The sequence below is a fragment of the Amblyraja radiata genome, chromosome 8 (genome assembly GCF_010909765.2).
Source record: "Amblyraja radiata isolate CabotCenter1 chromosome 8, sAmbRad1.1.pri, whole genome shotgun sequence".
Classification (NCBI taxonomy): Eukaryota; Metazoa; Chordata; class Chondrichthyes; order Rajiformes; family Rajidae; genus Amblyraja; species Amblyraja radiata.
Window position 1 is genome coordinate 5,674,633 of NC_045963.1, and position 10,982 is coordinate 5,685,614.

A 10,982-nucleotide genomic window follows, 5' to 3' on the forward strand; every position below is an offset into this window, starting at 1 on the left:
TCCACATCACCATCTATATCTCTCGTTTCCCTTATCCCTAGCCAGTCTGAAGAAGGTCTCAACCCGAAACGTCACCCATTCCTTCTCTCCAGAGATGCTGTCTGTCCCGCTGAGTTACTCCAGCAGCTTGTGTCTGTCATCCTCGCTTTGGCAACTGTATTTGCCACCAATTATTTGTCCCAAAAGAGATCCCATGATCCAAAAAACTGAAGCTTCAACTCTCAGGAACATATAGTCATTGTTCCAGCTCCTGTGCCACATATTCATCATAATGCTTCCAAAAACGTTAAATATTGCAACTTGCATTTGGGATCATAAAAGTTGTGTGTTATATTAGTGTATGCTGTAATAATAATAATAATACATTTTATTTGCGGGCGCCTTTCAAAGTCTCAAGGACACCTTACAGAAATTAACAAGAGAGAAAAAACATATAGTCGGAGTAAAATAAATAATAAGGACATCACCAATACACAAATTAAAGACAGAAATCGCTCCAAAGACAAAAAATCAAAAACACAATGTGAAGAGAGAGCAGCGGCAGCTAAAGCGCACCAGCGTCCACTCCCCCTTCCGACAGCCATCTTGGACACAGACTAACATATTCACTTACACACAAAAAAATCATCCCCCCACAATGGTTACCACTGTGGGGGAAGGCACAATGTCCAGTCCCCATCTCCAGTTCTCCCAAAGTCAGGCCTATTGAGGCCTCCGCTGTACGCCTTCATATTAGAAGTAGTTACATTTGTCGATGTATGGGTCTTCTAAATGTTTTCATCTCAATGTGCAGATGAATTATTGATTCCGCCCCAAGACACAAGTACAGACCTGACGGATGTGATGGAGAAAATCAACAGTTCATTCCCTGGTTGCAGCCGTAAGTACACTGATGGATCTCAAAAAAAAACTTTTTTCAAAACTTTGCACAGCACAGGAACATTGACCTTCATCATCCAGAGTATTGAGTATAGAAGATAGACACAAAAAGCTGGAGCAACTCAGCGGATCAGGCAGCATCTCTGGAGAGAAGGAATGGGTGACCCTTCTATAGAAGTTCGGAGGTCATGTTTCTGTGTTGTAAGACTTTGGTGAGACCACATTTAGAGTATTGTATTCAGTTCTGGGCAACAAGTTATAGGAAAGATGTTGTCAAGCTGAGAGGGTGCAGAGAAGATCTACGAGGATGTTGCCAGGACTAGAAGGGTGTGTGTGAGCTATCAGGAGAGGTTGAATAGACTGGTACTCTATGCCTTGGAGCGCAGGAGGAGGAGGGATGAACTTATAGAGGTGTATAAAATCATGAGAGGAATAGACTGGGGTAGATGCACAGAGTCTCTTGCCCAGAGTAGAGGTATCGAAGAGCAGAGAACATAAGTTTAAGGTGAAGGGGAAAATATTTAATAGGAATCTGAGGGGTAACTTTTTACCACGCTGTACGGAACACGCTGCCAGAGGAGGTAGTTGAGGCTGGGACTATCCCAACGTTTAAGAAACAGTTAGACAGGTACATGGATAGGACAGTTTGGAGGGATATGGACCAAACGCAGGCAGGTGGAACTGGTGTAGCTGGGACATATGTGGGCATGTTTGGTCGAAGGGCCTGTTTCCACGCTGGATGACTCGACAACAGGTCCTTCGGCCCATCATGTTTGTGCTGAACATGATGCCCAGATGAACTGATCATCTGCCTGTACATGATCCACATCCCTCCATTCCCTGCATGTCCATGTGCCTCTTGAACCCCATCAACGTATCAGCCTCCAGCATCACCCTGCCAGTGCATTCCTGGCAGACCCTTTGTGTGAAAAATAGCTTACTCCACACGTATCCTTTCAACTTTACTCCTCTCACCGTATAACTATGTCCTCCCGTCTTTGGCATTTCCTCCATGAGAAATAGCTTCTGACTGTCTACCCTATCTGCACTTCTGCTAGGTCTCCCCTCAGCCTCTGGCGTTCCAGAGAAAACAATCCAAAACATTCCAAACAATCCAACCTCCCCTTGTAAACCTCTTCTGCACCCCCTCCAAAGACTCCACATCCTTCCTGGAATGTGGTCACATTATATTTTATTTCTCTGGAGAGAAGGAATATGTTTTGCATCGAGACCCTTCTTCAGACTGTTAAAGGTTGTAATGTTTCATCCACTGTGCTGAATTATTTGCCCAGCAGGAAGTGGCCAAAGAGTTTGTCTTTGTTGTCGGGAATTTTAGAAATGATAAGGAAGATGAGTAGGTTATAATATGGTTAACTCTAGAGCTCACATACTGGGGAAACATGATGGGGAAAAATGGCCAACATAGAACGTTCTGCTGAAAAGCAGGCTCTCTTATCTATGGGGATAGTTGTTGGCAGCCCTGTCTAGGCTCTTATCTGTTACAATCTTGAGATTACAGCTGCTCTTTGTCGCTGTGTTTAGCAGGCAAGTCCCCCAAAGGTCAACAAACGACCTCTTTAACGAGGGGACCACATTTAGTGAGTGGAAGCAATCCTCCATCCAGGGACATTGACATTTGTGGTAAAAATGTGTTAGATATATGGAAGATTTTCACAATAACAGGTAACGTAAGATTAAAATTAACTCTGGGGAAAGACAACAATGGAAGGTGATGAATGGTTTATTTCAACTACACGTAACCATTGTGACACGAGGATATAAAAATGCTATAGTTACTATGGCTTGTTGAAGCAGTTTGGGTCGTCTCATTCTGTTTGCGGGTGTACATTGATAAGGCCTTTAATCAACCGACTTGTCCAATAGACTCACCACTGATTTATGAGCTGTTTTATTTTGTGTCTGAGTAAAGGGTATGGTTATAGTACAAAGTTCAGTTTCTTCCCCTCATCGAACTCAATCACACTCAGGCAATCAAATAGTGTGAACATTGAGCTCTCCAATGTTAACTAACTCCCCTATCTTTCCTGTGCCCCCACCTCTGTGTACACCCACTTCTCCCGTTAACCCACCCCATCGCTTTCAACATATATCCCCCCGCCGTTATATTTCACGCCTCTATCCACACCTGACCCCTTTGTCCCCTTTTCATCTCTAGCCTTTGTCCACCCATCTACCAATCAGTCCCCCCCTCACCTGTATCACTTTGCAGACTTTATTCCATCCCCACCTTGTTTGCAGCTTTCTGCCCCGACTACAATCAGTGTGAAGAGGGTCTCGACCCGAAGTGCCACCTATGCATCTTCTCCAGAGATGCTGCCTGACACACTATTTTGTACACTCAAGATTCCAGCATCTGCAGTTCCTCATGTCACCATCAAATTCAGGAGGATTTGTTTTTCCTTTGCAGTATTTATTGCAGAAAGTTGAATTTTCATTGCAGCTTAATTCTGTGCAGATCTCTATGTAAAAGTGCTCTGTTAGTTGGTACAATTTTGGTTCAGTCATTTTATTGAATAAAATTAAAGTGATGTCAAAGTCATCCACAGTTGGTACTGAATTCTGTCTGAAGATGGTGCACCAGGAGCTAGTAATCTTTGTTTACCTTCCCTCAGTTTTCACGGCCCAACATAAACACTTATCAATAGTTTAGTTTAGAGATGGAATGTTGGCCTTCATAACAAGAGGATTTCAGTATAGGAGTGAAGAGGTTCTCCTGCAGTTGTATAGGGCTCTGGTGAGACCACATCTGGATATTGTGTACAGTTTTGGCCCCCTAATTTGAGGAAGGACATCCTTGTGATTGAGGCAGTGCAGCGTAGGTTCACGAGATTGATCCCAGGGATGGTGGGACTGTCATATGAGGAAAGATTGAAAAGACTAGGCTTGTATTCACTGGAGTTTAGAAGGACGAGGGGGGATCTTATAGAAACATATAAAATTATAAAAGGACTGGACAAGCTAGATGCAGGAAAAATGTTCCCAATGTTGGGCGAGTCCAGAACCAGGGGCCACAGTGTTAGAATAAAGGGAAAGCCATTTAAGACTGAGGTGAGAAAAAACATTTTCACCCAGAGAGTTGTGAATTTGTGGAATTCCCTGCCACAGAGGGCAGTGGAGGCCAAGTCACTGGATGGATTTAAGAGAGAGTTAGATAGAGCTCTAGGGGCTAGTGGAATCGAAGGATATGGGGAGAAGGCAAGCACGGGTTATTGATTGGGGACGATCAGCCATGAACACAAAGAATGGCAGTGCTGGCTCGAATGGCCTCCTGTGCACCTATTTTCCATGTTTCTATGAGATACAGCATGGAAACAGGCCCTTCGGCCCACCAAGTGTACACTGTCCAGTGATCCCTGCACTAACATTATCCTTCACACTAGAGACAATTTACAATTTCACCAAAGCCAATTAACTTACAAACCAGTACGTCTTTGGAATGTGGGAGAACGTACAAACTCCACACAGACAGCACCCCGGGTCAGGGTCAAACCCGCTTCTCCGGCACCATCAGGCAGCAACTCTACCACTGCGCCACCGTGCCGCTCTAAATACTTAATATTTCTCCATATGACCTTGAGAATAACCTTCTGTCAAATGTAAAAATTGACAAAAATGTGGAAAATTTTGTGATGAAGATTTTATTTTCACTAATAAGATTAGTACAGGTGTCAGAGGTCATGGGGAGAATGAGGTTAGGAGGGAGAGATAGATCAGCCATGATTGAATGGCGGAGTAGACTTGATGGGCCGAATGGCCTAAGTCTACTCCAGGCGGAATATGAGGTGCTGTTCCTCCAATTTCCGGTGTTGCTCACTCTGGCAATGGAGGAGACCCAGGACAGAGAGGTCGGATGGCCCATGACCGGAAATTGGAGGAACAGCACCTCATATTCCGCCTGGGTAGTCTGCGTCCGGCGGGCATGAACATTGAATTCTCCCAATTTTGCTAGCCCTTGCTGTCTCCTCCCCTTCCTTAACCCTCAAGCTGTCTCCTCCCATCCCCCCGCCCTCGGGCTCCTCCTCCTCCCTTTTTCCTTCCTTCTCCCCCCCCCCCCCCCCACCCCCTATCAGTCTGAAGAAGGGTTTCGGCCCGAAACGCCACCTATTTCCTTCGCTCCATAGATGCTGCTGCACCCGCTGAGTTTCTCCAGCATTTTTGTGTACAGTCTCTTGATTAATAGTTTCTTTATTGTAGTAGTAAAAACAGTGCGATATTCATCCAAACTTCTTCTTGTTTAAGTACATTTTGATCTTACTCGTGCATGGTCAAAAGCTGTGACCTCTTCCCCATGCTTCTTCAAAGTAAACTAAAACTACTAGCGAGTCTGTGCGAGAATCCCAGCCGCAAACACGCTTCAGACTACGTATAACCTCATAATTACAGGCAGATAAAACAACATACTGAGTTAAGCCGAATGGCTACTACAACTGGAAACTGATCATTATCTTTATATAGACAATAATTGGTTTCTCAACACAACTCTCGATAGATAGATATATTTGACAGAGGGCATCACGGTGGCAGAGCAGTCGAGTTACTGCCTTACAGCACCAGAGACCCGGGTTCAATCCTGTCTCTGTGCTGTCTGTACGGAGTGACCTGTGTGGGTTTTATCCAGGTTCTCCGGTTTCCTCCCACACTCCAAAGATGTACGGGTTTGTAGGTTAATTGGCATGGTATATTTGTAAATTGTACATAGTGTGTGTAGGGTAGTGTCAGTGTGCAGGGATCGCTGGTCGGCATGGACCCGGTGGGCTGAAGGGCCTGTTTCCTCACTGTATCTCTAAATTAAACTGAACAATCATGTTGGGACATAGATAACAAATCACTGGATAATGAATCGGAATGTATTTGGTTCTTCCAAATTGATAGTAGCATTTCATAACTCACCCTTGTGGGATTTAAATCCTTAATCTCTGGGATGCTGCTCCGTAGAACATTCAAACTTTGACTCATTTAAGAAGTCTACCAAATCCCTAGGTTATTACTAGCACACTCCTGGTTCGGTTAGATGCATTACAAACGTGAAGAACTGCTGGCTCCATTTTATGTTTGATCTTGGAGGCTAAGCAGAGGCTTATTTGGAACCAGGAAATAGATATGAGCGATTGTGTTTGAAAACTTTCCAATTATGAATTACTGTACCGAAAACACTGATGCAATTATTAAGAAAGCTCATCAGCGCCTCAACTTCCTGAGAAGATTACGGAGAGTCGGGCTGTCAAGGAGGACTCTCTCTAACTTCTACAGGTGCACAGTAGAGAGCATGCTGACCGGTTGCATCGTGGCTTGGTTCAGCAACTTGAGCGCCCTGGAGAGGAAAAGACTACAAAAAGTAGTAAACACTGCCCAGTCCATCATAGGCTCTGACCTCCCTTCCATCGAGGGGATCTATCGCAGTCGCTGCCTCAAAAAGGCTGGCAGCATCATCAAGGACCCACACCATCCTGGCCACACACTCATCTCCCTGCTACCTTCAGGTAGAAGGTACAGGAGCCTGAAGACTGCAACGACCAGGTTCAGGAATAGCTACTTCCCCACAGCCATCAGGCTATTAAACTTGGCTCGGCCAAAACTCTGAACATTAATAGCCCATTATCTGTAATTTGCACTTTATCAGTTTATTTACTCATGTGTGTATATATTTATATAATGGTATATGGACACACTGATCTGTTCTGTATTCATGCCTTCTATATTCTGTTGTGCTGAAGCAAAGTAAGAATTTCATTGTCCTATCAGGGACACATGACAATAAACTCTCTTGAATCTTGAACAATACCATCTTAAACAATTACTATTCCCTTGTCTAGCATTCCTCTTCATACTGAAAATGTGTGCTCTCCAAACTTATTCAGGTTAAAAACCTTCATTTGAAGTAAATGTTCCACAGTACAAGAATGAATGTCAGTGGTAGGTTTGGTATTTGACAGCATAACAATGGTTGATTGTATTCCGCAGATATTGATTCCGCAGCAACATGTCCCCCTCACCAGAAACATTCAGATGACCTGCAATGGCCAACAAGTTGTGGAAAAAAATGAAAACTATATTAGAGCTGAATATAATAATGAATTCCAGAAGTCTATCTTACTGAAGAAAGTTAACTCTGCACAATAGTAGTTTTAACTATTGCCTGTACTTTGTTTTTGCTATGCAATTGTAAAATAATAATGTAATGTAAAATGTTGGACATTACCTGTTCAAACACACACCATTTCAGGAGATCTTTATACCACTTTTTACTTATGGTGTGTAAGAATACTGATGATACATTCACAAATTGTATGTGCATTGTACAATGTTTTTTTTTAAAAATGACACTAACACCAGCCTCTTAGAAAATTGCCTTACAACCGTGACTCCGAAAGTTCCCTGAAGAAAGTAGATTATTTTTGAAGACAGACACACACACACACACACACATAAAGCTGGAGTAGCCCAGCGGGTCAGGCGACATCTCTGCAGAAAGGGAATAGGTGACGTTTCGGGTCAAGACCCTTCTTAGTTTTTCTTACGTTCTGCCAAAGTCTTGCAAATATGCATCAGAATTTAAGGATTCATGCCCAAGCAAATTTTATGAATAGGAAAAATATTTTAATGTATTGAAGCAATCTAAAGCCATGACCACCTTTCTACCTCAAACCCTCACCCCTTCATAATCATTCTTACACACTGCAATCCCCTACATTTAAAGCTTTAATTTGCAGCATACCAAATGGCAGAAGGGTTAGTCGTGATTCATTGGTGTTCTTATTTTTCTTTGATTATCTTGCTAAAAAATGAATGAGGATCAGCTCACCATGTTACACAAAGAATTATAGAATCATTCATCCGAAGGTCGGCTGTACCACTAGAATGTAAACGTTGTCATCCTCTGTTCAATCATTGACATAATACTTTAACACATGAGGCAGGATAGTATATCATCTATATGTGGTCCACATCGGACCTGACACCACTACATAGTTCATTCAAAAATAAAATTAATTCCAAAAAAAGTAAGATGCCTTTTCATTTGAATGAATGAATGCTATTTATTGTCATTCAAACCTAGGTTTGAACGAAATTTCATTTCTACAGTTTTTTTACATTACAAAAAAACCCAAGACCGACACTTAACACAGTTTACACAAACATCCATCACAGTGAATCTCCAACACCTCCTCACTGTGATGGAAGGCAAAGTCTTTATCTCTTCCGTTTGTTCTTCCCTGCGGTCCAGCGGTCCAACTGCAGCGTCGAGGCGAACTGGGGCTCCGATGTTAAAGCCCCCGGCGGGCGATGGTAAGTCCTGTGAGTGTTTAAGCCGCGCTGGGTGATGTCAGGCCCCGGCTTCGTGTCCTTTAAACCCCGCGATTCCAGCGGGTGAAGTTGCCGTTGCGGGAGCTCCGATAAGCGGTCTCCCACCCGGGACCTGCAAGTCCACCTGGCTTGCAGCCGGAGCCTCCGAACTCCAAAGTCGGGTCGCAGCCATGCGCCACCAGAACTCTTCCCGTTCTGAAGACGGCCAGCTCCGCGATGTCAATTCCGCAGGCTCCGCGACTGGAGCTCTTAGATTAGTCCCCGGCAGGAGGCTGCCGCCGGCCCAACGACATCCGAGACCCGACAGGGAAAAAGTCAGGTCCACTGCACAGGGAGAGATTAAACTGTTTCCCCCACAGCCCCCACCCCCCACATATACATAAATATATAAACAAATAATAAAAACTAGGCTCAAGACATACACTTAAGACAAAAATTAAATAAAAAGACAGACGACTGTAGTCGAGCCACTGCCGTTAGGCATCACCAAATTAAAATTAAAATTAAATTTCTTTATTTATATAGCACATTTTTAGTCAACTTGCATTGACCCCAAAGTGCTTCACATAATTACATCCACACACACAGGCAAAGGTGGGTGAAGTGTCTTGCCCAAGGACACACACAGGCAAAGGTGGGTGAAGTGTCTTGCCCAAGGACACAACGACAGTATGCACTCCAAGCGGGATTCGAACCAGCTACCTTCCGGTTGCCAGCCGAACACTTAGCCCATTGTGCCATCTGTCGTCCACACCACACCACATTTCTCTCTCAGTATTAATGTGGATTACTTTATGGCATCTTGAAGAAAAGCCCCTACTTTTGGATGCTTTCGTATTATGTGAGTGAATAAAATAATACAATGGTGTTAACAAAAGCCCCATCATTGTTTTTTGATAAAAAGAAACATAGAAAATAGGTGCAGGAGTAGGCCCTTCAAAATAGCACCGCCATTCAATATGATCACGGCTGATCAACCAAAATCAGTACCCCGTTCGTGCTTTCTCTCCATATCCCTTGCTTCCATTAGCCCTGATGTAGGTGTCTCTCTTGCCCAGTTGTTCCAGGGATGAGTGTAGGGCCAGGTTGATGGCATCATCTGTGGGCCTGTAGTGGCGGTAGGTGAACTGCAGTGGGTCAAGACCACTGGGTAGACTGGATTGAATGCGTTCCATAACTAGCCTCTCAAAACGCTTCATGATGGTGGATGTCAAGGCCACTGGACGGTACGATTGGTACTAGCTTTTCCTTGGATGAATATATAGACAAATAAAAGTTTCCAATCGATTCAACACCATATACAATACAATTTATTTGTGTCATTTGAACCTCATTGAGGGTCAAACGAAATTTGGTTTCTGCAGTCATACACACAAGAAAAAGAACCAAGACACAACACAATTTACACAAACATCCATCACAGTGAATCTCCTCCTCACTGTGATGGAAGGCAAAGTCTTATCTCTCCCCTGCACTCCTCATTCTCCTCCCGATGTCAGAGTCAAAGTCACCTACCGCCATGAGTTACAACAGGCTACTGTGAAGGTCTGCTTAAATACTGGCTACTGAATGTGATGTCGCTTCTCTCGGTTGGAAACGCCAATTGAGATTGTTGCAGGATGGAGAATTTCTCTTTCAAGTCCTTGACAATAACTTTTCCTCGGAAGGATTTACAAGCAAATCGCTTGAAATGTTGGAATGCTCCCAATCCGTTCAACACTATGACTTACATATATAGTGTACAACAGGCTATTGTTAAGGTCTGCTTAAATAATGCCGAATTATTGTATCATAGAGTCCCTGTGTTAGTAATTCCTCAATAGACAGCTTGCAGTAAGCAGAGACATTTTACATGCCATTGGCAATAACTTCTCCAAAGAAGGTTGTACAAGCACACCAATGCTTCTAATTGGTACGTCACCATTAATTACAAATGCTAAAGTAGTTTGCAACACGCTGAGTTGTAATTGCTTATCTGGATTACTCACTATGAGGACAATGGATTTTCATAGACACTAGGTGCAGGAGTAGGCCATTCGGCCCTTCGTGCCAGCACCGCCATTCAATGTGATCATGGCTGATCATCCCCAATCAGTACACCGTTCCTGCCTTCTCCCCATATTCCCTGACTCCGCTATTTTTAAGAGCCCTATCTAGCTCTCTCTTGAAAGCATCCCGAGAACTTGCCTCCACCGCCCTCTGAGGCAGAGAATTCCACAGACTCACCACTCTCTGTGAGAAAAAGTGTTTCCTCGTCTCTGTTCTAAATGGCTTGCTCCTTATTCTTAAACTGGCCCCTGGTTCTGAACTCCCCCAACATCGGGAACATGTTTCCTGCCTCTAGCGTGTCCAAGCCCTTAACAATCTTAAATGTTTCAATGAGATACCCTCTCATCCTTCTAAACCCCAGAGTGTACAAGCCCAGCTGCTCCATTCTCTCAGCATATGACAGTCCCGCCATCCTGGGAATTAACCTTGTAAACCTACGCTGCACTCCCTCAATAACAAGAATGTCCTTCCTCAAATTAGGGGACCATAACTGCACACAATACTCCAGGTGTGGTCTCACTAGGGCTCTGTACAACTGCAGAAGGACCTCTTTGCTCCTATATTCGATTCCTCTTGTTATAAAGGCCAACATGCCATTCGCTTTCTTCACTGCCTGCTGTACCTGCATGCTTACTTTCATAGACTGATGTACAAGGACCCCCAGATCCCGTTGTACTTCCCCTTTTCCCAACTTGACGCCATTTAGATAGTAATCTGCCTTCCTGCTT

General features: G+C 43.9%; 1 protein-coding gene across 6 annotated transcripts in view; it reads left to right on the forward strand.

Moving 5' to 3' along the window:
• Window positions 1–7,901, forward strand: part of utrn (utrophin) — a 395,823-nt gene extending 387,922 nt beyond the window's left edge. For all 6 annotated transcript variants that reach the window (XM_033025073.1, XM_033025072.1, XM_033025074.1 and 3 more), the window contains 2 exons: window positions 794–880; window positions 6,862–7,901. In XM_033025073.1, coding sequence (XP_032880964.1) covers window positions 794–880; window positions 6,862–6,944 — 170 coding nt within the window. In that variant the 3' untranslated portion in view covers window positions 6,945–7,901. The remainder of the gene's footprint in view (window positions 1–793; window positions 881–6,861) is intronic.
• Window positions 7,902–10,982: the final 3,081 nt, after the last annotated feature.